Raw genomic sequence first — 25,562 nt, forward strand, 5'->3', positions numbered from 1 at the left:
TGGGTCCTTTGGATTCACCGTTGGGGATTTAATTGAATTAGGATGGGCTTAGTTGTTGCCGCCTCTTTTTTTTATATATATAATAATCTATTTGTGTGCTTAATTATAAGTATATATGGCTGAATTTCACAAAGGCCCCCTGAAACTTGGGGTAATGCAGCTAAACCTTGCGGGGTTTAACAAAAGTCCCCTAACTTTCAACGCTGTAACAAATTCAGTTCTAGGATTTGTCAGGAAGAAGGTGTTGTTGATCTCAGTCAGTTAATTAGGAGGATAATGATGGCTCCGGAGGAGAGTCTAGGGTCCATTTATCTTCTTTGATAGCTGATTGACTGCAAACAAAAAATCCGGAGGAGTCGGTTATACTGATTAAATGGTGCAAATATTGAATTTATTTTTTTGAGTATTCTATAGCCAAGATTGCTCTTAACTTATTCATGCAGAAGAAATCATGCCTATTTATAGGAAGTCGAGGAATGGTAATTCAATCGGGTCTGTGCAGGCGGTTGATCAAATAGTGGTTTATATGTGTCGGCCACCAAGCAAGTTGAGTCATTCTTGCTTTTAGTGCAACAGTGATATGGTGATGAAGTGCTGGTGTCGTCCAATGAGTCATTATGACTTTGGCAGAGGGGCCATAATGACCATGACCATGCATTAAATGTGATGACAACTGGGCTATGTAGCTAAGAACAGCGAAGTTGATAGGTCAATTCATCGTTCGAGACATTCTATAGTGAAGTCAAGTGAAAGACGCCATTCGTCTCGGAATTCTCAAGTTTTTGAACAGATCCTGGTCTGAAGGCACTTTTCTTCTCGGGTTCGGGTCATAAGACTGACCTGAAGACCCTTTTATCTCAAATCTACACCTCTGAAAGTTGGTCGGCTTTGTGCATATCCGAATCGGGTTCTTAAATTTGAGGAAGGTAGGCCAATTAAACATGACACGTGACCGCCTTATAGGGGTCTATTATATTTAGTAATTTTCAGGTACAACAATAGTATTAAGGGAAATTGAAGGGAAACTTTTTTTGCTATGGTTTTATTACAAAGAAGGTTATTTTTTTAAAAGGGTTATTTCAATATGTGGAAATTTTTGGAAATACACGAGATTTTGTGAAAGTTCCACAAATTTTAGGTTGGTTTTATCTAATTTTCGGGGCAAGGGGCTTTATGCAACTACCCCAAAGTTAACAGGGTTTTTGAGAAATTTACCCGTCAAGTTATCTAAATCTATCAGAGTCTATTGGTAATGGTGACAGATTGTCCCGAGCTTTTTGGCTAGCAAAATAACAATGTATGTGACAAAGAGGGGTGATATTATTGTGCTATTGTTTTACTTAATTTTTAGAGAGCAAAAAGATGGGATATTCCATGTTGTTTTGTTAGTCAATAATAAAAAAATAATTTAAGTGAAAAAGCTCAACATGGAACTAGATATTAAATGAAGACAGCTCCGATAATAATGGGAAAAAAAAGTTGATTCTTCAGAGGGATCTTTGTTATTGAAATCATCATAGGCTATCTGTACATTATAATTGATGATAGAAACAATACATATTGACGCAAAAGGAGCGCACCATGCTGATTTTGTAGTAGTATTTTATAATGTCATTTTTTTATCCTTGGATAATATAGATATGAATATGATAGTACGTAATACGAACATAACAAATAAATATATTTCAAGTACACCAAACATTGTATTAAACAATCTCGGTTACTAAAATGATCTCACATATATTTTCGAAAATTTTACATATATTGTTGATTATAAAATGTGAGAAAATAATGAGGCAACCATATATATTTTCTCCTTATGCACTAGGCTACTAGCATCAAAACATTGTCTTTGAAATGCATGACAAAATTGATTAGGGTGGCAAACTGATCGAGGATTGAAAGTTCACATGACTTTGTAAAAGGGTTGGCAATTAATTAATGGAGGCTGAAAATATGTGAGGCCCTAATCTTTTCCGTGCACGACGATCAGCAATTTCAAATCCTAAAGCTTTAACGATCACTATCCGTAACTAGATGCACCAAAATCTTTTAATTGCGTGTTTATAAAGGAACACTCCCAATGCGATTGCAACGCATCAAGTGAGATATGGGATTAGTTAAGGTGGGCACTGAGATGATTGAGATTTGGAAAGAGTCACAAGCTCATTAATTGTCCACGTGTGTGGGAGAGAATTTTTTAACTAGATATTGTAGCTTTTAGCTGTTTTCAGGAAAAAAAACGCCAAGATCGATAAGTTGGTGTCGGTGTTAGATGCGGATACAAACGTGACCCACGGTCATGAGGAGGCAACTGGCTCTGCGGTTAATCAGGCGCCTGCATGTTGACCAGAACTGGTCAGCATTCTAATTGTATCCGGATTCAGACCTAAGTTCCACTTCTGGCTTGGCTGGGGTTTGGGGAAGAGCTTGAGGAAACTATGTAGATTCACCACCACTTGCAATTTTGTTCACTGGGAAAGCAAACGTAGCAACTTAGGTTGTAGCTGTGAAAGAATCCAAATGCGTTGAAAATATATATGAAGGTAAAAATATTTCTACAAATTAATTAAAGTGCGGTTCGCATATAATGAAAAATAAACTGATCCGTATGTAGAAAAGTATTGGTGGCCGTTAGAGATGTGTCGAAATTGTGAGTACGTACTATAGTGTACTTCACCTTCTCCAGTGGAGCACATGCACGTCCCTCCATCTTCATCTACTTACCATGCATCTTCTTGAAAACTAGAAAGTAGGAAATGAGATGACCTTTTCACTTCTCAACGAGCCGTGCTAGCCACAGCTACAAGCACCCTTCACTTGCGCTGTGGCTAAAATGGGACATGTCCTAGTCACATTTTGCGACTGGTAACCACTGGTGAGTAGTGACTATCACTAGCAGTGCTTCTAAATAATCCTGAATGAAAAATATGGGAAGAAACCGCGATGAATTTTGGTAAAGAACAGGTTTTGAAAGCGTAGGAGTCTGTTTGGGAGCTGTGCGGTCGACCGCGAACATGCACAAGCCAGAGTAGGAGTCTGGATTTGGGGCGGTCGACCGCCGCAGTCGACCGTGAGACCCTGTAGGACTTTTTGGTCTCTGTCGCTGGATCGCGGTCGACCGCGAGCTTTGGAATCGGGTCAAAACCCAGTTTTGGTTTCCTGTTCTTATTTGGTTTTGATGTTTGTATAAATACCAATACACGTTCTAGGGTTTCTTAAGGCAAGAGTTTGGGATATTTGGAGATAAATACCAATACACGTTCTAGGGTTTCTTAAGGCAAGAGTTTGGGATATTTGGAGCACAGAAAAGAGTTATTTTCTGAGTTATTTGATTTTGGTTGGTTTTGGCCCTCTTTGATCAACGTTTGGTTTGTTTCCTTCATACGGTTTTCAACAATTGGTATTAGAACACAACAATATGTGCTGATCTCTAGGTCCTTTTCTTCCTCTCTTTCAATCTCAAATTAAACAAACCGTGGTTTTGCTTTTAGTTAATGTATCTAGATCATGATTATACTATGGTAGATTCAGAATTCCTAGTCCTAATTAGCGAAAAATAGATCTGGATATTCTCCACTATCAAGACTAATGGGGTAATCACTGTCTAATTTAACTGGTAGACTATTTTATTATTGGGAAAAATGCTTCCAGCCCCAAAAAAGCTAAGGAAACGTGCTTCTCACCCCCCCAAGACTTTGTCAACTAGTGTTTTACCCCCAAAAATAAAGATTTTGTTCTCTGAGCCCCAAAAACACAAAACCCAAGAGATTAAAATATGTAAAAACCATAATACCATTCTCTCTCTTTTTTTTATTATTAAAATATGATGAGGATTATTTTATTTTTTTGTTTTCTCTCTCTCTCTTTATCATGATGTACCGAGATGATAGTTGAAATGATTGATGAAGATTATTTTATTATTTTTATTGTTTGTATTGGGAGATTGTTAAAGTTACGGGTTAATTGTTAAGGTTACGAGTTAATTGTTTGCTTTCTATCCTAAAGGAAATTGCTTCTTTCCTTTCTCATCTGCACCCTCTCGACTCTCCCTCTCAAATTTTTTTTCTACCATCTACCTAGAGCGAACGAAACTCGGTGCATCGCATTACGATAGGTTTAAAACTCGGTGCTAGTAACCAGAGTTTCGAGCTTAAAATTAAAGCCAAACAAAGCAATATTTGTTCTTTTCCATTTACATTTTCAAATCTTTCTAAATTATTGCAAGAAAACATATATCTATGTTATTGTGTAATTTAGCGACTCAGCCACCACATTTGTAATAGATGTTTCATATAAATATTATTAATTTGTTAACGATTAAACAAGTTAATAGAGTTAGGGTGTATAAATTAGAAATGTGAAGACTGAGGGTCTGATATAAAATTAAGAAAAATTTAGGATCTAATATGATAAAAACTAAAAGTTTTGCTGGATTTTGCTATCTATGAGTTCAGCACGTGAATAAAAGGAAGCAAAATTCTAGTTGAAAGCACAAGAGCAAAACCACGTATTGTGCTAAATTGAAATTAGTTAGTTGGAGAACTCTAACTAATCATAAATTCGGTTTCTCTCCTAAATTGTATTTCCTAAAATAACCTTTTAACCTTAGTTAATTACAATTTTAGGTGTGGAACACCTCCTAACCGCTAAATCTATCTATCTAGAAATGTGAGAGCTATTTTTAAGGAATTTATTTACAGATACGCCACCGATGCTCCAACAATTCTTCATGGAGCACCGAAGCTGTAGGCTATTTTAAAAACCTATGCTACAGTATATATTTTTTTACATGTTCCCGTGATAACTTATATATATATTTTTAAAATGTTACAGTAAATTATTATATCATTTACCGTAGATTATAGCCGCCTCCCACAATTATAGTTTATAGAGGAATAGATGTAATTTGAATGGAGTTTTTCAAATCTCAGCGACTTACCCTCCAAAACGAACGAACGAACGACCTCACCCCCAAGAATGAACGCCTCACCTCTCGCCTCCAACTCACCCGCGCAAGTCCTGGGCCGCCGTGATCCTAGGACACTCCTCACGGCACCTCCCTCCCTCTCTTTCCGGGCTTCTCGGCCTCCCCCTCCTCCAGATCCTGTCCTCCTTGACCCTCCCTCTCCTCCCCCCCTCGGGCTCCTCGGCCGCCAGCCCCTCGCTCCGCGCCGCCACCGCTCCCCCTCAAGCCCGCGCCCTCCCTACTCGTGGCCCAGCCCACCGGGACCCTCGCAGGGACACTCCGCGTCCGTCTCGCCTCCCTCCGCTTCTACTCTGGCCCACCACTGCGGATTCACGGCCCTTTCGACCTCGCTGGCCGCGCAATGGCGGCGCCGATCGCCCGTGCCAACACCTCCCGGCCCTCTGTGAGCTTCTTGAGGCTGAACGCCGCGCGTCGTGACCCCCGGCCAGGTATCCGACGGTCATCAAGGTGCCTCGCGAAGAGGGCTCGCTAAAGAGCGCTAGCCGGCGTTAACCGAATGCGTCAGCTGCACTGTAAGCCCGACGTCCGGTGCCACAACACCGTGGTCTCTGCCCTGTGCCGTGCCGGGGATTTCAAAAAGGCGAGGTTCTTGCTGAACCAGATGGAGCTCCCGGGTGCGAGATGCCCGCCCGATCCGTACACTTACACGATTTTCATCGGGTTCTACTGTAAGATGAGCTTGCAGACCGGGTGCAAGAAGGCGATCAGGCGGAGGATTTGGGAGGCGAATCGTATGTTTCGGCATATGCTGTTCAAAGGGTTCGAGCCCGATGTTGTTACCTACAATTGCTTGATTGATGGGTTGTGTAAGAGTTATAGGATCGAGCGTGCCCGTGAACTGTTTGACGAAATGCTTGTGAGAGGGTGTTTGCCAAATAGGGTGACTTACAATTCCTTTGTCAGGTACTATAGTGTTGTTAATGAGGCTGACAAGGCTATAGAGATGATGAGGATGATGGTTTCTAAGGGGCATGGGGTTCCGACTTGTAGCTCCTATACTCCGGTTATACATTCATTGTGTGAGGCTGGGAGAGTGAGGGACGCAAGGGATCTTCTCGTGGAGATGGTTGATGGTGGGTCGACGCCGAGGGAGTTCACGTATAAATTGGTTTGTGATTCTTTGAGGAGGGAAGGTGAAGCGGGTTTGTCGATGGAGTTGCAAAGTAGAATTGAGGGTGATATGGATGCGAGATATAAGAGAGTTATGAAGGTGAAGCCTATAATGAGGGGAAGAAAAATATTTATTGAACAAGATACACGACTTTAAATGCATGTTGCTGACAATTTAGTTACTGCCATCTGATTTGTGACTCGTTTTTTCACCCTGGCTGCTTTGTATTACGTTATCTTCTAAAATAAACTTGATAAGGCCATTGAGATGAAGAAGAAGATGATGATGAGTTTCGAGGATCCACAGAGTGGTCTTTAGTTCTTTTCTGATCATTTCACTTGTAAGTGAGACTAGAAGTCTGAGAGGAGCACATTTTTCTTATGGAGATACTCGATGAGCAGAAATAGCCCGATAGAGCTTTTAGAAGCTGGTTTTCATTACAGTAACTGGAAAAGTTTCGCATGATCTGTGAAGAAAATAGAGGGATGCACATTCGTGTATAGGAATGTGATGGCTTCGACTAAGATGAAGTGGATTGTTTGTTTCAGTACACAGGTAGTTGGTTATGTTAGACGTATGATGTGATGCTCAGGTCTCTCACTAAGGCAATTTAGGCGAGCACTGCTACATGTATGTATCCTTAAATTCATATTCTTCTAAAACACAATTCTTTCTTCTGCATGTATGTCGTTCTGCGTAAAAGTAACCGAGTATGATAGTGTTCTAGGTTCATCATTCTTCTGACGGTTTTCATTACTTTGAACATGGGAGTTCTGGGTTCTTCATCTCTGTCTTCATTGTTTCAGTAATATCATATTTACTAACTGTCAGCTGATCACTCAATCAGGTGGATACTCTATAAATATAAATTGTACAGATCTTATCAGATTTCAATTATAGGGACTTGTAAAACCAGAAAATGTTAATGATGAAATTTGTGCTGTATAGATTTGGCAGATTTCAGTTTTAGGAATTTGTTAAACCGGCATATGGTAATGTTTGTGCTGTATAAACTTTGCATATTTTAATTTGAGGAATTTGTTAAACCATATTAATGGATAAATTGATTCCCAAATTGACAATTTAGGAATCTACAGATGGAGGTTCTCTCCTGAGACTAACTCAGTTCTCTTTCCTATCGATTGTATTCTAATGCTGCTAGCATATCATTCTAAAAATTACAATCAAAATTAGGATTTGTCTTGCTTCAAATATTTGACCTATTTCAATTGTATTTCACTGTTATGATATTATCTATTTCTTTCTTTTTTACATTTATTCATCATTCTTCTGTTTTGCATATTTTGATGTGGCATTTATTCATCATTCAGCACATCCATCATTATTGTGATTCAATCAACCATAGGATTTCATAGGAATCCTTAATTTTCATATGATCTAGTTTCACATTGGTATTTTTTTAATTAATTCTCATCATTTTTAGATATTTGCAGGTAAACCATCATTAGAACCAGCTATGTCAGGCACACATTTCAATTCAGTTGTCCCTACAGACAAATGAGTTTCTGCATTAGTTACATGGCCATCATGTTTCAATTGAAACTTGATCTTGGACTCATAAAGATTGTTAGCCCTCTATTTGGATCCCCTTATTATCCCGATATATCCATGGCAAGTTGTAGCACCTCCATTTACTAGATGTACCAGTTAGTTTCATTCATATAATTGAAAGATTTAATCCTTGTGCTGGTGATTAAAAATTTGAAGTTTCCTTAGAGTTGAAGGATAGTTCATAATTCATCTTCCTCGTTACTATTTTCTATAGTTCCGCTTCCATTTCCAATCACCTATTTTCCATTCAATTGTCCCTCTCTCTATGGCCTTGCTTATATATTGTCTGTGAAATTTCAAGATAAACGCGTTTGAAATTTGGTGTTTTCTTCTCTTGATCTAAAATATGAAATCAAATAAATGATTATGTATCCCTTCTACCTGAGTGATCTCTTCATTATATACTTAGCTTGTGATCTTCAGCTGCTCTTATTTTAAATATTGGCAGAACTTGAATTTGATTCCTTCCATTTGATTTTCCAGATGGAATGAGTCAGCAAATCATAGGAAAATGGCAACAACTAGATGCATAAGTATGAACAACTTCGTCTTTATGACATGTTCTAGTAGTCAGCCAACTTTTAACTCCTAGGAAGGATAATTTAAATAACTTTCTCTCAGCAGAAAATAACAACTAAAAAATGCACAGGAATATGAGAGGTTTAATTCGAAAGAACATTTCTATTGATATTATACATTACACACAGTCTGATCTTTGATGAAATAGCTAATCAAGATCAAAACGAAAAAATTGGAAAATTCAAGCTCAAAGGAGCAACAGTTGCATAATGTCTCACAGATACATATACACCCTCAACCTTTTCCTCCTTTTTCTCCATATATATTTTGAAAATTCTGTAATTAACAAAAAATCACCTTCATGCTTCATTGCTTTCAAAAGTACACAAGAATCAAATTAGACGGTCTCAAGGTTTCCAAGCTGCTGGCGGAGGAGGGGGTGTTGGAAACATTGGAGGCACTGCAGAGAAAATGGTGTTCTTATCGATTCCAGTCTTCACACCAGATAATGAAATCAATGCTGCGACTAAACCAGCATTTCCTGCAAGTGTCGGCTCTGTGTAGTTATAATTAGTACGAACATCATGGAACCTATCATGCTTGTCAGGTCCAGCAACCATTGCCCCTACAATGATGTTAGGGTTTGGCCTTTTGGTATCTCTCCACTTCCACCCTCCTTTACAATTATACTTGACTCCGTTCTTAGGAATTGATGCTCCACGATGGTGAACATGCTTGGGGTAGCGTTTACCGTATCCCACAACATAGCTCATCTTCTCAGGATTATCACCGAGAATGTAATTTATCTGGAAGAAGGTGATAACATTAATAATAATAATAACATAAGTCCAATGTCATTTTGTTGGTTAGTCAGCTAATTAGAATATGTTGAATAAAGCAAGACGGCAGTTGCTGAAATTTATTAATAAAAACTCTGAGCATTGGCAATGGAATGAGATTAGTAATCTCATGATGATCAGTTAACCCACAATGTAAGCTATAGCTCAGACATTAAAATCAATATATATATGTTATTAAGATAAGGGTTTCAGATTGCTTCATGGGATGGGGAAAAACCCCCCATTTTCTCTTTTTTTCTATACCAGTAGTGTTCTCCTTTATGATTGATCAATGTTGAAATCTTGAAATGGGTCGTTGTTTCTTTTTTATCTTTATTAGTGTCTAGATAATGTGAGATCTGAGTATACCTGAAACAATGAATTCAATCACAAAGTTCTCTGTTAATGATTTTCCCCTTATTTCATTAGCAGATTAATTTGTGATGCATTGAATCTCGCTGTACTAGTCAGTATTGGTTAATATGGATCTGCATTTATTGTATTAACCAATATTAGCCATATCAGCTGGTTTCAGCCACATTGGACCACTAATGCTTGAAATCCTATATGCTACCGGTAATACATAACTCATAGTAGATGATGATTCAAACCTTGTTATCATGTGCATAACATAAGCTACTAGAAGGCAATTTTTTGCATATCTTTTGTTGTTACAATTTTGGTATCAGTAAATTCTTTTTTTTGAAATGTCTATGCAAAAACTGTTTAATGACTACACTGGATTTCTATACCACAACAAGAGAGAATATTTACCTGTTTCCTAGCAAAATTACGCAGGACATCAGTCGAGTAGAAAGTTGGTCCACAATACCATCCTGGTGTATCCGCTTCATCAAGATAATCGCTGAATAGTGAAGCTAGAAATGCTGCATTTGCCACATACTGAAGGGGCTGTGGTCTTCCATGATTCAATTGTATCAAGCCCCCTGAAAGAGAATCCAATAATGAGATAATAAATTTTTTAAGCTTCTCTGCACTCACAGTAAAGAGAATCCTGTCATACCCTTTGTACGGTTGAAAGATGTATACATCGGTAAGAATGAGCACATGACAAGACTTGTTTGGTTGTGGAAAGTCCTCAATATTTCTTCATAAGGATACCCAGGGCTCAAGAACAATCTCAGCCTACTGAGAAGAACCTGAAGTTTGACGGCGAAGGTATGAGATTAAGCTAGAAGTGGAAGTATTACATTGAACTGTTTTATTCTCAGTTTAACTTTTCAGATTTTTATACTATTACTTATTAGCTTTTACAAAATTTACATTGCTCCTTGTCTGGTGTATTTCAGCACTTGTAAATTATTCATTAGAACAGTAGTTTTCCTCCAAAAAAACTTGGTTTCAGTCTCTTCTATCATTCACGTTGTTCACTGGAAATTCAACGCTAATTGAAATTTTTTAATAAGTAGCTTTGCCCAGTGAACGGAGGCTAGTGTTTCCAACCATGATGTTGGCTGGTGTGTCGTTAACGTGGCATATACCCGGACCACTACAGTCCAGATCATAAACATGCGTAGATCATAATTAGATGATTTGAATATGCACCACATTAGCAACAAACTAGCCAGCACCACACACACACACACACCAATGCCCGTTTATGTCACTTTGCTAGAGCTCGATTAACAACTTGAAACTTACCTGAGCACCAATGAGCTTGTTGTCCCAGCTGAAAACACCATAATCAGAACCACCCCAGAATGCACCGGCATGCTTAGCAATGCCAGGATTCGTCACCAGCTGAAGGTACGATGAATTCCCTGTCGCATAGTACAGCCACGCGCCTCCCCATACAAACTCATCATAGTAATTCGTCGAATTGTAAAATAGTGAAGGGTCAGAGCCTCCCGGGCTGTACCTGCCCCTTTGGTCTCTGCCGAACTTGAATAGCGTCTTTGCTCCATGCACGAGCTTCTCAGAGTAAGTCTTGCTGTCCTTGAAAACTATGGAGGCGGAGGCAAGAGCAGCAGTCATCTCTGCTGCGAGGTCTGAGCAGCTGTGGCATTCGTAGACAGGGCGAGGATAGTTAATATCTTCGGGTCTCATCCAGCAGTAGTGATCATTGGGGTTCGTGGCCTTCGTAGTGTCTCCTTGTCCAACCTGTAGAGAAAATTTGGGCAGGAAATGTTTCCGTAAGCTGATGGTTTCGGAAATGGAAGGAACGGAGCATGATCTGAGCTGAACAAGAGGATAGCTTGTTGTGACTGATTGAATTTTACGATGTGCACTACATTGTTATCTACAAGAAAGTATACAGTGAATCTGATTTATATACAACTTCAATGATGCGCCAAAGATGTATCCGATCTGTGACATAAATACCTGAGCGGCAATCCTGTCGATGGTATCGGCAGAGGAATTGAAGGTCTTGAGCAGATAATCTGTACCCCACTTGATGATATCCTTAACGTGTCCCAGCTCTCCCGCCGCCTCGTACTTCTCCCTGTATTCGATGACGCTCCAGCTAAGAAGCGTCATCGAGAATGACATCGGGAAGTTGAACTTGATGGCGTCGCCGGCATCATAGTAACCGCCGACCAAGTTCTTCTTCACCGAGTCATCAGAGAGACCGTCTCTCATTCCTGAGTTCCCCCTCCACCTTATCGTGTTGTGCTTTCCCATTGGCCCGGCTGCAGGGGGGAGAACAACCAGTTAGTTAGGTTCACCGGAGGCGGGGACCGGATTCACACGTAGGAGTTTAGAGGTTGTTTGGTTGTTTTCGGTAAATTGCTCGGAAAGTTACAGTAGCTTGAGACGGTACATCTGACTAGGACTGATAAGCTATAGTAATTCCAACCAAAAACAGCTCAAAATGGAGTTTGAATTGTTCAGAGGTTACCGCATCAGCTTTTGGAATACCACTACCCCCTTGATTTGTGTCAACCAAACACCGTAAAGCAAGAAAAGTTACAGCAACTTTCCTTGCTTTTTTCTTGAAAAAAACACAAGCAACCAAACAGCCCCTTACTCTATTCTTCGAATCAAATTTTTAAGAAATAGAACTTCACTGTTTGGTTGTTGTTACAAAATTTAAGAATAATTCAATTGCGAAAGGTAACAATTTAAAACAGTCTTTACATGTGATTCTGAGGGGAAACCAGATCTACTATGATCATTAAAAATCTCAAAAGGAAAAAAATACTTTCCCTAGAAGAATAAGCACTGTTATGAAAGGTTGAGTTCTGATCTTGTTCTAAATTTATCCATAATTCAAACATTGAAGAGGATCCTGGTGCCAAAAGAGAATGAGATGCTAATCAATAATTGCTAAACATCCATTTATTTAAATACAAGAAACATCTAATTATTTATATTGCTGTATCGTGAGAGATCTATGTTGATAGTGATTTCAACATTCATTTCCAGAAACAACTTAATTCAATGAATATTGGATATGGCAAACCTCATTGAAGAATAAATTCAATGGGTACATTACGGCCATTAACAATATTCATCTTTATTTAAAAAAACAATAATTGATAGATGATAGTTATAAAAAATACAATAACCACAGGCGTGGCTAAGGGGCACACTCCATTGCAAGCTTACCAATTCAGTTAGACCCCCTTGGGTATTTACTAAAGATATATAATTGCATGGAATTAGAGGAAAAGTAATTAAAGAATGAATTTATTTAAAAAAAAGTCAATAGTATTCAAATAAATAAATAATTTAATGGTATTAAATTATTAAATTTAAATTGCATAACGGCGTACAAATTGTGTGAAAACCCCAAAAATTTTAAACAAAATTTATTTCATTTCACATGCATTATGCGTGCTAAGAAATCTTGCTTCATTGATCAAGTCAAACGCTCCCGCCGTCCGCATCAACCAAACTAGCACCGGGACCACTCAACAAAATTTTATTTACAGAAACAACCCGATCCCAAAGCTCAGAGGAGAAACTTACATCGCTGAGCGTTGAAGAACATGAGAGCTTTTCTCAGAGCCTGCGTATAATCATCCAACGGCGGAGGCGGCCTATGATGGTGAGGCACCGTCTTTATGATCAGCATTATAAGCCCAACAAGAAGTCCGACTCCGAGAACAGTTCCGAGCGTCCACATGAACAACTTCCGGCTAACCACGACACAACCGAGATCGACGTAGCGTTTCTTCTTCTTGCCAGTGTCGCCGGGCCCAGCCAAGAGCCAGCTTTGTTGGGTTTCATCGAGCTGTCGAGAGAGCGCGGCCCTGTCGAGGTCCTGGAGGTTGCGGCTCCGGTCGTCGTCGGTGGCGGAGTCGGCATTGGAGATTTCTAATGGGCCTCCCCATGGATCCCTTCCAAACATTTTTTCCCTTTTTTTTTGGGTATTTAATTTCTTCTTCTTCTTCTTCCTCCTCCTTTGTGGAATGAGGGAGCAAGTGGAAGTGAGGGATGGGGGGGGTGGGGGTTACTTAGTTTGATTGGAGTTTTATGGCTCGGAGCTTGTTTCTTTCTTTATTTACATCTTGTGCATTGGTGGGTCGGGTGGTGTGGGCCCTCTTTGTGTAGAGTGAGGTGGGCAATCCATTTCACGTACTCACTACTACAGAAATGATTCATGCACCCTGTTTGTATTGCACCCTCTTGTTGTGTGTAAAGTACTCGGGATCCTAAGTTTCACCACAACATCCCGGGTTAGACTCGTCGTAATTTCCGAAAATAAATCCATAAATATAGATACATCTTTATGAATCCAGGGTTTGTCCCTATGAAAAGACGCTCTGTTGTGCGCGGCGGAAGTCAAAACCAAACCGACGTGCTTCGAGAGACCAAATCAAACAAACGTCGAGAGAAGGCCAAACACAATTAAAATAACGGTACGAACACAAACAACCAATTCTAACGTGGTTCGGCAAGTTACTTACGTCCACAGGGCAAGAATGGGATGAGGTTTTCACTAATAGAGAAGAAGAGTACAGATCACTACAACTCACTAATTAATCTCCCCAACAAATCTCTAATTTTCTCCAAATAAAACCCTAACCAATAGCTCAGAAAATACATCTTTTCTGTGCTCTAAATATCCCCAATTCGCTGCTTTATTCTCTCTTCCAATCGTTCCATATACATAGAAATCCTAAAACCAAAAACATACTAGGAATTCTAAAACAAAAAATAAAACAAATTAGGAATCCTAATAACATGTTACCAAAATAGATTTGAAATCCTGTTACCAAAACAGATTAGTAATCATATTAGGAACCTGCTATCCAACACGCTCAACTTACGATTAGTAAAAATTTAAAATTATGACTGTCAATTCTCACTGATTTTAAAGTTTCCGCAAAAAACTGTAGGAATTAACCTTCTAACTTTTGACTTTAGTAGTTTTCTTTTGATCTTTTTTCAACAATATGATTCATAGTTTTATATAAATGGTACAAATGGCAGAATCAAAGCGCTTTGTCGACTTTTAAGGCTAATAAAGCACTCATAGGTCGATTTTATAAGATCTTAAACGTTGATATAATGAGTTAATCTCGTGTACTAAAGTGATCTAGATGAGTGCTAAAGGATCTTATCTCATGAGATTTGGGAATTTAATTAGCATGACTAGACCGAGATTGGATCGATCTGCGCCTGGAGCATAATTCTTGCACCCGCAATCGGATCGACGATAAAGCGAATTTGGTGGTAGAAGTGGGGACCGAGCATGTTTTCTTTTTGCTAATTAAAATATCTGCAAGAATCTATACATAGCTACCGAACAAAAAGAGAAAATTTTTGAACATATAAAATTCATCAATTAGGAGAGCCGTGGCAGTCACCATGATCCCTTCAGGATCAAGTGTTTTCAGTGGCTTCACCAGCAAGAAGTATGGATCGGTGGTGCTTGACGCGTGTCAAGTTTTGATGGACGGACTAATTAATTCATGTATGATATGAGGGAGAACGTATTTAAGCTTTTATGCTCATGATGTCGTAGTCCAGATTAAGGAAAAGTGTCAACAGCTAAAACTTAATTATCTCGTAAATCTTATATAGATCCCAACTTTACTTGAATGTTTTCACTTTTTAAGGCTATGAAATGTCTTTGGATGCGCGCGGTTTGTAATGTGAGAACATCACGTGTTTGGTGTTTGCATCTGCGTGGGTGGAGGGTTTTTATTGGGTGCGGGGGGGGGGGGGGGGGGGGGGGAGGATTCTTCGATACCGTTCTTGGGGTTAGAAATAAAACCAGGCCTGGAGAAGAGGCAATCAGTGCATGTGTTGAAAAGAAAACAAACACATGGACTACGGCAGCACAAGGAACCACAAGCATAAGCACAAGCAGCGCTGGGGTATGTTCGACTTAATAAATACTCTCTATGCACCCGCTTATATATTATTTGCACCCCTCATGTTAGGTTTTTTTTTTCTTTTAAAAAAAGAGGTTGATGGTTGTGACGTGGCTGCTCATTTGGCAAAATGCATCATTAAGAGATGAAATAGTTAGGTCATCTTTTAATATGACAACTAGGAAGAGCCTCACCACGTATGCATATCTTGGTAGCTCATTTCGTAAAATGAGCAGCCAACTCATATCTATTTTTTCCTTTTTTTAATTTATAAAGCCCAATTACCCATGGTTATTGGCGAAATTACCAAACTGGTATTTTTAATAGAATCCCTATTACAACATGATATTCTTTTTGTTTCACCGGTGCTACTATGGTATTAATATCAAAACTAACACTAATTGTTTTATTTTGCTAGATAAAAATAATATCAAATTGATATCAATGTTGCTATTAATCCCATAATATTGTTAGTGAAATATATATATATATATATATAAGCAATATGAAATAACTTAGTACGAAGCATAAGTTTTTGTACTTGGTAGTGATGTGACTTATTCTCATCCACTCATTCAAATGAGTGACCACATTCATATGGTTAAAGAGTAGATGAGAATAAGACATCTTACTACCAAGCGCAAAACATATACTTAGTACCAAGTTCCTTTATATATATATATATATATCAAAGTTTTATCTTTATTTATTTTTACACCTATCAATTTCAAAATAATAGATAACCAAAATATTCATATCGAATTCTAAATGTAGATAGATACTGATGCTTCAAAGTTTTATCTCTGTTTATTTATTTTTATTTGAGAACGATTATGAAAGTGTATAGACTTAAAGCTAAAACAGGATTAAATTTTGGGCCATATTCAAATGTACTTAATTTCACGAAGGCCTCGCAAGATAATTTTCTGGTGAACGGAAGTAGAAACTTAACGCGCGCGCTGTCGGATAACTGCAGTCGGTGCGCTGTCGGTGGCGGGCATCGAGGGCTGAGTCGAGTCGTCACTGATTTTGAGGAATACAACTTCTATTGCGAACTGTACGTCCTTGAATTTTTCGCAATATTTATATTTTGGGTGTTAACACCTCACCCTTTTTCAGTGCTTGCATATTATTTACTGTCACGTGGAATTTTAAAACAGGACAACTTGTTATTTCTCCAAACCTTTTTTACAAGGTTTTCCCGTGAATGCTTCCTGGTCTGCGGGAAGTGAATTTTGCACTGAAAGCTCATGTGTTGAAAATTTATCTTCTTTGCGTTTTCCATTCTAACCCTTCAAAGTTAAAAGAAAAATAAAAAAAAGAGGAAAAAAAAAAAGAAAAGAGTAATACTATGTAGATTATAAAAGGTACGCGTTCTTAATTATACTATGTACGAGATACAGAATTTTGGATTCATAGACTCAGTAATTTCTAATTGAAATTCACCATAAAGGACCCTTTTTTTCATCTTGTGATGCAAGAGTATATTACTTTAGTAGTCTCGATATCGTTTTTTTATGGAAAGCAAAAGAGCAACACAAATTTTCTAGGTATTAATTATTTGTTAGGTGTCAAACATTCTATGTTATTTCAAAATTTCAATTGTCCATTTTGTATTTTATTCGGTATAGGCTAAAATTTTAACCAAGACAGTTTTTTATTCTTAAAAATATTAAATAATATAGATCAATTTTAAAGGAATAGACTTCAATATATTAACCAAATGTTGAATTTTGAATGGAAAATATTAAACTACTGATCTTTTTGGAAACGTCCAAACTACCTATCACATAACTTATGTTACATATAATAATATATAAAAATATATATATCGGAAATGTAGCTATTCACTCACTACCCCTTATTTTTAGGGGGAAAATATGTCATTAGTATTTCATCTGTTAAGAAATAATAAAAACTACCAACGACTCTATCATTATGTATGTATAATGTACCTGCGCATGCAAAGTCATAGACTTAGACCTTCTAATGTCTTGAAGCATCCGAACCAAAAATATATTTCTCAATCTTTCATTTGTTGTTTTTTTTTTTTTTTGGATGAATGCAAAGTTGAATACAGAGCTCCCTTTTTTCCCCTTTCAAATTCCACTTTAGAAAAGAAAATTTCTACACATGAAAGATTTGATGAAGTGAAACCAAATTCGATCTAATTACTTCCGTACTAATTTCATCAAAACAAATGTGAAATTTTAAAAACAAACCGTGAAATTAGGTGCACAGATTTTTTTTTGCTATTTCTTGATAACAGAGGGAGCCCAAGATATCTACCTCCTTAAATATTAGGTGCACAGATTCTAAAAACAAACCGTGAAATTAAAGCATATAAGCTACCTGTCGGTAGCAAATAATGCTAGTGTCGGCAGACTCATTTTCCACTTATTATTATTCTTCAAACATATTTCTGAATATTGAAAGTAGGTCCAATTAATTTTTTAATTGGTGAACTTTGCTTGATGCCCTCTGTCACGTTCCCTTTCTTGCTCATCCGCCCTTTGCCACACTCCAACTGCGGGCCCCACTCCTTCACCTTAATGAGATTCTTCAATGGTAGCTAGAATGATGAAGACCTGATACCTTTTTTTTTTTTTGTAATTTAAAATTTTTTTTTTATTTGAACTTTAACAACCTTAGAGAGCACTCAAATTGGTTTGATTGTCCCTTTTGGCTTTGCAAAAATATCTACTGCAGTAGTTCATTTATATAGCAAGCAAGGTGCGGGTGTTTCTCAAAGAAGTCATCTGACATTTATAAGCAAGCTTTGCTCTTTTTATTAGCAACCTAGAAGCAAAAAGGAGACCGAATGTGGGTGACGCACAAGCATCATTCAGCTAGTAAAATACATGTACAATTATAAGGGGCTTTCTTTCTTTTTTTTTTTAAGATATTAGTCCCTCAAATCTTCTAAAAGTCCGCCAACCCTTTGAAATCGCTTATTAGTCCCTCAAATCCTATGGGCACTTGCAAATTGCTCTCTCTAGTTAACTCACATTAGATTTGAACGGAATACTCCTTTACATCTAAAGGTTTGTGTGGGAATTAAAAAAAAAAAAAAACTAAACCCACGTCTTCTCTAGCAGTCAAACAAAAACATCCCCAAGCACACCTTGGGACACACCCCCTCTCTCAGCTACAGTGCACGGGGCTCACTTTAGATTTTTAAAAAAATCTAAAGTGAGCCCCGTGCACTGTAGCTGAGAGAGGGGGTGTGTCCTAAGGTGTGGTTGGGAGTGTGCCTGTAGTGCCACTCGATATACATAATCCTCAAGTGAAGGGTAATTTGGTAATTAAGGATATCGGGCTAGGAGTTAGCCTGGTTGTGCTTCGAAGTTTTAATTGAAAGAGTAACGGCGGGACCAGTTTGAAATACCAAATAGGATTTGAGAGAATAAGAAAAGCAATTTTCAAGATAGGGGGTACTAATATCTGGACAAATTTTCAAAACCAACCTATTTAGAAACTTAATTGCAAAAATCGATTAATTTTGAATTTAATTGTCAAAATCAACCCAGTTTTAGTCAGTTGGCTGAAACTAGGTCCATTTTAGAGAAATAATTTAAGAAACTTCACGAGACTTCAAGCCCTATAAAGTTTAAGCGCGTTATTAAACTTCACGGGACTTCAAGCCCTGTGAAGTTTCGTAACTTTTTTTTTATCAAAATGGACCCAGTTTCAGCCAACTGGCTGAAACTTAGCTGAAACTGGGTCGATTTTGATAATTAAGTTGCAAATAAGTTATTTTTTATAATTAAGTTTCTAAATAGGTTGGTTTTAAAAATTTGTCCTACCAAAACACAAAACCCCCAACCCCTCTCTAAAGCACTCACAGCCTCACGGGAGCCAATATTATCAAGCCATAAAGCCTACCAAGTTTGTTTGCTAGGCCCACAACCCAGATCTTTCGTCGATTAGTTCATCCATGGGCTGTTGTGGCCCGGCCCAATTTACGCGAAGACCAAAACTTTGGCCTCGCCTGTCTTTCATCCAACTCCCCGGCCCCCTCTACTCCGAATCCGAGCATTTCATCCAATCTCCAGCAGTAGGAATCCCACGATCCCTCACGATTCCGAAGTGAGTCCCCCTCATTCTCGCTTCATTTACTTCAGCTTCGTAATTCGATTACTGTTCTTCTCAAGCCCACAATTCTAATCAAATTTGTATTTTGAATTATTATGTCGTGGGTTTATCTGGAATCTCTTGTGTAATAGAAACTTTGTATATATGAACATTTGAAGATAACAAAATTAATAACATGTGTATTTTGATTATATGATTCAAAACGCTGTCAAAAAATGATTCTAATTCGGGACACATCAATCATACCCTAAGTTAGTTAAACCCTCGTCATAGAACTTTTTTAATGGTTGCAGCAATCTCCATAGACCCCTAAAAATCGAAAATTGCCTCGTGCATAAGGGGGTTTAAAAAAAAACAAAGAAATTTGATTTATGGGGCGAATGGAGCTTTGATGCGGAAACATCTCATCCATTTGCGATTGCGATGTTCAAAAACATTTGTTCTGTTATGTGTGTGGTCTGGGAGTGCTTAACGATTAATCGTATTATGCGGAATTATGCGTTTTTGGATTTTTTTTTTAATATATATTTATTATTTATCATATGTCATAATATATTAAATTCATGAAAAGTAGAAAATATACCAAGAAAATGAACAAGAGACGTGCAATTGAACAATCAATAACTAGTTAACTGTTTAAAAATTCAATCCATACTTCAAAATTAACTAGATACTCAAATAGAAGTCGTTAAGTTAAACACTTAAACTAAAAATTAAAAGTTCATAAACTAAAAACAAATCGACTTGTCTTCCTCATAACAAACGTTAGCATCCAACTCTTCGTTGAAGGGAGCCTCAAATTCAACATTATTATCCTCATCCAAATCTTTTCCATTAGGCCCTTCATTAGTCATGTCCTCAACTGCATAATGGGGCGCTTTTTCCCGCATAAAAAATTCTGAACGCTTACTAAAAAAATGCCCGATTATGTGGATGGCCGCATAATGGAGCGCTTTTGTGACATCCCACGTGAGTGTGCTGTCAATGAGATGACAGCGACACTTCCCACCTTACAAAGTTAGTCCCACATCGGTGGGAATGAGAGAAAATTAAGGATTTATATAGTGAAGCTAAAAACTCAAGTATAACATCGGCTAGTCGATTTTGGCAGTGGTTTGAGCCAAATAGCACATTACACTCGATGGGTGCCACGGCTCACACGCGCCAAAGGGCCCATAGGCCCGGGGCGTGACAAAATGGTATCAGAGTCGTTGCCACCCGGAAGTGTGGAGCTAAGTGCTATGTGGGGCTAAGTGCTACACCGTGTGGCGGGAGCCACCTCTAGAGCCTGTAGGAGCTATACCTCTATAATCCACATTGCCTGGCGGGAGCCACCTCTAGAGCCTGTAGGAGCTATACCTCTATAATCCACATTGCCTGGTAGCCTGGGATGTGCTAATTGTCATGCCGCGACGAGGACATCGCCTTTGTAAGGTGGGGTGAATGTGACATCCCACGTGAGTGTGCTGTCAAGTGAGATGACAGCGACACTTCCCACCTTACAAAGTAAGTCCCACATCGGTGAGAATGAGAGAAAATTAAGGATTTATATAGTGAAGCTAAAGACTCAAGTGTAATATCGGCTAGTCGATTTTGGCAGTGGTTTGAGCCAAATAGCACGTTACACTCGGTGGGTCTCACGGCTCGCACGCGCCCCGGGCCCGTGGGCCCGGGGCGTGACAGCTTTCCCTCTAATCAGTGCGGTTCCAGCCCGCATAAGCAGCTGCTTAATCTGCATTTTAGAGCCTTGTGCCACTGGTATAATGGAATTCATTCAGGTTCCTTATTCCTTTTTGTCATTCATAGTTGGTTATGACTCTGTTACTTGAAAAAGAGATGTGATCATCTGTAAATTTTAGAGCGCATGCTTTCAATTCAACCTTCATCATGTTTCCTTAGAACGTATAAAATCGAGCAAAGTCTTTCTACTTTGTTTTCTCAATTCTTCTTTTGCAGTGTTAAAAAAGTAATTTATATTCGTCAACCTGTAATGATTGCCAATTTCTTGCTTCATGACAGCTAGGTGGATTTCATAGGTTTGGGGCAAACTTCCCATGCTTAATCTCTATTTCCAGCTGTCTTTTCTTTTATATTGCATTTTGCTGGCTCGTCAAAGCATCTTCATTGACTGCTTGCCTCATGATCAAGGGTAAATATAAGAAAATACCATCTCTTTCATAATGTCCCTGCTCTTATTTTTCTCATTTCCGAGCAAATTTAGACAGGATATTCAAGTATTGAATGTCGGCAAGGAACTCGTGAGGCAAGTTCTACCGTTGAAGATGGGCCAAGGCGTGTACAACATACATGGTCTTAAAGAAACTCATTGGTACGAAGTCAAGATATCATATCCAGCTTCCGTATGTACTTTTCTTCCTACCTAGTTTTTTGTTCAATTAGCTTCATCCGTACATGCTTGAGCTCACAATCTCACGGAACAACAGATACCTGCTAGCTTCTCCCTTCAAGTGAAGAGCAATGTGAGAGACCTTTGGTTAAGGAAGAATAGAAGACTATTAGACACTGAGAAACTAATTTTCAAGTCTGATATGAGTACATTGGTCAGTACTCAAAACTTCAAGTTTTCTTTTGAGTTTGTTTTATATGTAGAGTCATGCGCTTAGGAGGTTCGTAATGTAGGATTCAGGACTTGGAGAGATGTACATTGTTGTGACTGTGGAACCTGCGGGAATTGTTGCAAAGCCAGGTGTTCGGGAAAGTGAATTTGTCTTATTTAACATTGGTAAGTTTTGCCTTCTAGGCTGATTCTGGTTTTATTTTTGTGGATATTTCTTAATGTCTCTTTGCTTCTAGTTGAGACCTTTTCTGGGCTATTGGTTCCGTTGAAGTAAACAAATACGAAGAGACAATGCATAAACTGTGGAATATAATTATGACTTCTTGTTGCTGATACAGTACAGGAAATCTTATGTTCACTAAATAGTCAGATTCAAACTGACATGATTTTTTTATGTGTTTAGAAAATATTCTCATTTCCACGTGCCCTTTGCTTTGCTATGTAGAGACAAATTTGTATTGGTAGCTTCATTTGTTTCTGGTTCCTTTTTTTTAATGTTTTTTCCTGCTCCTCGTATACATCAGTGCATAGAACCCTGTGTGAATAACCAAGCATTCAGTATTCATGCCTTCCACTTGTTCTGTTTCTTTATTTACTTCTCTTCTTTTCCTCACAATTGAAGAAGTTTAAAGATGATTTCCAAGGAAACAAGTCCATAGAATCTGAGGGATGGTTTATCTCCATTCCACTTTCTCTTCATGGATGATGTTAATTTCCTCTGTAGCGTATTCCATTCAGTGTCAAGCTCTTGCTATGTGAACTATATGATTAGGATGCTTTAAGTCCTTGAATCCCTAATTGAGTATCTGAAGTGCTTGATGAAACCCTAACTTTCAGAGAGCCTTGTGATATTTCTACCATGAACATGAAGTTCTGGGAGCAACTATTGAGCCAGGAAAAAACAACTGAAACGATTGGTAGATGTTGCTGCCTTCCAAATATGAACTGTAGCAGATTTGGAGCTGTTGGTCTTCTTTAAACTGGACGAAATGGTAGTATGTTATGGTTATTATCCCCAGTGTGTTTGTGTTTGTTTCAAATCATATCTTTATTTGCTTGTTAGAACATGTACAAACCGTAAAGATAGGGAGTTCCAATTTCATGATCTATACAAAGTGAATAAAGCTAGAAAATGGAGGCACACATGACCCGATCAGGATAAACATTTTAAATTGGTTACCGACAGTTAAACTAAACTTTGTTCTTTACCTGTGAACTTTAATTCATTGTCTATTAAGTATTAAATAGTAATTCTCTTGGCACATTGCATTTATAGGCAAAGAGGAGGAAAATTTAATTATCATTGATGAAACCATTAAAGATTAAAAAAAAAATTAATGTGAGCTTTGATCAAACATATTTTTCTTAACATGATTCTATTTTCCTGTTTAATTCATATGGTCATTTATGTTGCATGGGTTCTAGTTGTAGCTGTAGCCGTATCCAACACCAAGCATCAATGGACACTCCTCATATATTTGCATACGCCTATTCAAATGTGTACTCAATTATATAATGTGTTTTGATTTAAAACACTCATCATATACTTCTTGGACGTATGTCCTAGACTTCACATGCAATTCTTGAAACTCGTTGGATATAAGTCGGGCTAGTTTCAGCCTTTACCCAATGCAAAGGTATGATTATAAAGTGCCTTTTGGATATCAAATTAGAAACCGAGCAATTCTAATTTATAGATCCATAGTATAAAAGAAACATATAAATGTCATAGGAATTTCATTTCATAGCATGAAATGAAAAAATAATATTGCTCTCGCGTAAATTATTATTAAATCTACATGCTGTGTAGTCGTGTCCCCATACCCTACCTTTACAAATTTGCCGTGTCTTGTACCTACACCACTACGGCATCCTACCCATGTAACTTATGTCATTTTTAGAGCAAGTCTAGTGGTCACCTAGTTCCTACTAGGAATTTGACTTTGGCATAATTAATTAATGGAAGATGAATCCGGTTCATTCCAGTTCACGAAAGTCCTTGAAAGCATGAGGGTCTGATCTTCAGATGATGGATATGACTCAATTCCATATTCTTCTCTGAAATTGTTTCTATTTGTCGTAAATTATCTATAATTGTAACTCACCATCACAGCATTTTTTGCAGTGTGTGATGAACTGTCACTTGGGATTCCACATAAAGCCTGGTGGGTAGGCACTGCAGCTATTCTATGTTTGATACTAGCATCAATCATTCCATACTTCCTCCCATTACAGCGGCTGCTGAATATTCAAGCTTCACATTCTAGCTACTCAACCGAGACAAAAGCTTCATGAAATTCTAGTCTGGCACGATGACATTGCAAAGCTAAGGAGGGTAATCACTTCTTTTCTTCATGAAGTCTAATTTATAGAATCCACTCCTAAGTTGATCCATATCATTTAAAAGACTTGCAAACCAAAATTGAGTATTATGGAAGTTTTTCTGTCATGCAGCTGCAAGCATATATTGGACAACTGAATAAGGGGCTTTATCTAAATCCGAACTTAAGGACATAAAAATAATTATGATCCAAACAATTAAGAACTCTTACAGATCAAATTTTCTTAGATGGCGAACATTCTAAAGCAAACGGTTAGCACGGAAATCATTGTTATTGGGTAAATTGATGCAGAATTATAGTAAATTATGTCAGGTCCATTTCCCACACTGATAATTGTGAGAGAAATCATCATAAAGAAGAGTTAAGATTTTTTGGCACATATACCCTTGATATAGCTCCCCAAACATTTGGGATAAAGGCTTTGTTGTCGTTGTTGTTGTTGTATACCCTTGATATAGCTTTCCTTTTATTTTCTTTAGTAACATATACTGTAATACCCCAACCCTTGAGAGGGTGATGTGATTGATAGATTTGATTGGAATACTCATACCACTAAGATGCATCTTTTTTTCGGGAACCCAACTCTTAGAAACTCCAAAGTTAAGCGTGCTTGGCCTGGAGAAATTCTAGGATGGGTGATCCCCTGGGAAGTTTTCTAGGGAGCACGCGAGTGAGGACAAAACGTGTTGAAAAGACATGTGATGGTTTGTGAGGCCAGTCCATCAGATCTAATAGCGTACCGACTCCGGGATTCCGGGGCGGCGCGTTACATATACAAACTTTATGAATCATATATCAATATATATAGTGGTTTTCTACTGTAGATTTCTATTTATGCTAGCTGAATTAAACATTTGGAAAGAAGCTTGTCAACTGCCAAAGTAGTCTTTAATGCAAATGTCTATTTCTTTCAGGTCTCCCTGTTTCTTCATTGACCATGTCACGGAAGCAGCGTGTCATAGCCAAGACACAAGAAAGTGCGCCCAGCTTGTTGACATAAAACAACTTTGTTTTGAAATTCTCATGGTCTGGGTATCATGAAGTGTGATTTCGAAATATGTAAAATGAGATCTCGGCTCGTTGATGAAAATGTCCTTGATTTCTTTCTTGCTTTATCTCCTAGACTCCTACTTTAACAAAGCTACAATGTTATTTGAGGGTATGCGTACGAAAGATAAAACAGTTTTTATGTGTTTTTGTTTCTTGAAGTAAATTCTTGTCTCATCTTT

The 25,562-nt window shown here is 38.1% G+C and overlaps 3 protein-coding genes across 6 annotated transcripts; 2 read left to right on the forward strand and 1 right to left on the reverse strand.

Annotated features, from left to right (window-relative positions):
* On the forward strand, positions 5,461-6,822 carry LOC109820334 (pentatricopeptide repeat-containing protein At1g77405). Its single transcript, XM_020386462.1, has one exon. The coding sequence runs from the start codon at positions 5,487-5,489 to the stop codon at positions 6,255-6,257; it is 771 nt and encodes a 256-aa protein (XP_020242051.1). The 5' UTR covers positions 5,461-5,486; the 3' UTR covers positions 6,258-6,822.
* Positions 8,335-13,452, reverse strand: LOC109851506 (endoglucanase 10-like). The gene is made up of 6 exons (XM_020421676.1): positions 12,965-13,452; positions 11,375-11,682; positions 10,694-11,152; positions 10,056-10,191; positions 9,806-9,978; positions 8,335-8,998 (listed from the first exon to the last, which is right to left on the reverse strand). The coding sequence occupies exons 1-6, from the start codon at positions 13,344-13,346 to the stop codon at positions 8,600-8,602; spliced, it is 1,857 nt and encodes a 618-aa protein (XP_020277265.1). The 5' UTR covers positions 13,347-13,452; the 3' UTR covers positions 8,335-8,599.
* LOC109822516 lies at positions 19,241-25,530 on the forward strand. Of its 4 annotated transcripts, XM_020388733.1 has the most exons (7): positions 19,281-19,407; positions 21,433-21,562; positions 21,635-21,773; positions 21,858-21,974; positions 22,054-22,156; positions 24,117-24,326; positions 25,248-25,530. In XM_020388733.1, the coding sequence occupies exons 2-6, from the start codon at positions 21,468-21,470 to the stop codon at positions 24,284-24,286; spliced, it is 624 nt and encodes a 207-aa protein (XP_020244322.1). In that variant the 5' UTR covers positions 19,281-19,407; positions 21,433-21,467; the 3' UTR covers positions 24,287-24,326; positions 25,248-25,530. The 4 variants fall into 4 exon arrangements, 3 of the variants coding, with proteins under 3 accessions (XP_020244320.1, XP_020244322.1, XP_020244323.1); XR_002242164.1 differs by lacking the exons at positions 21,433-21,562; positions 25,248-25,530 and adding an exon at positions 22,829-22,983 and having other exon boundaries at positions 19,241-19,407; positions 24,117-24,218; XM_020388731.1 differs by lacking the exon at positions 21,433-21,562 and having other exon boundaries at positions 19,241-19,407.

Source organism: Asparagus officinalis, chromosome 8, assembly GCF_001876935.1.
Source record: "Asparagus officinalis chromosome 8, Aspof.V1, whole genome shotgun sequence".
Lineage (NCBI taxonomy): Eukaryota > Viridiplantae > Streptophyta > Magnoliopsida > Asparagales > Asparagaceae > Asparagus > Asparagus officinalis.

Bases quoted from the DNA above. Each gene is read 5' to 3' on its own strand.
- LOC109820334 (XM_020386462.1), top strand. From the start codon at position 5,487: ATGCGTCAGCTGCACTGTAAGCCCGACGTCCGGTGCCACAACACCGTG.
- LOC109851506 (XM_020421676.1), bottom strand. From the start codon at position 13,346: ATGTTTGGAAGGGATCCATGGGGAGGCCCATTAGAAATCTCCAATGCC. The intron at 9,979-10,055 runs GTATGACAGGAT...ATTCTCTTTCAG, and splicing joins ATCTTTCAACCGTACAAAGG to GGGGCTTGATACAATTGAAT. The intron at 8,999-9,805 runs GTAAATATTCTC...ACCTTCTTCCAG, and splicing joins GTAATTTTGCTAGGAAACAG to ATAAATTACATTCTCGGTGA.
- LOC109822516 (XM_020388731.1), top strand. From the start codon at position 19,256: ATGGGCTGTTGTGGCCCGGCCCAATTTACGCGAAGACCAAAACTTTGG. The intron at 21,975-22,053 runs GTCAGTACTCAA...TTCGTAATGTAG, and splicing joins AGTCTGATATGAGTACATTG to GATTCAGGACTTGGAGAGAT. The intron at 22,157-24,116 runs GTAAGTTTTGCC...CATTTTTTGCAG, and splicing joins ATTTGTCTTATTTAACATTG to TGTGTGATGAACTGTCACTT.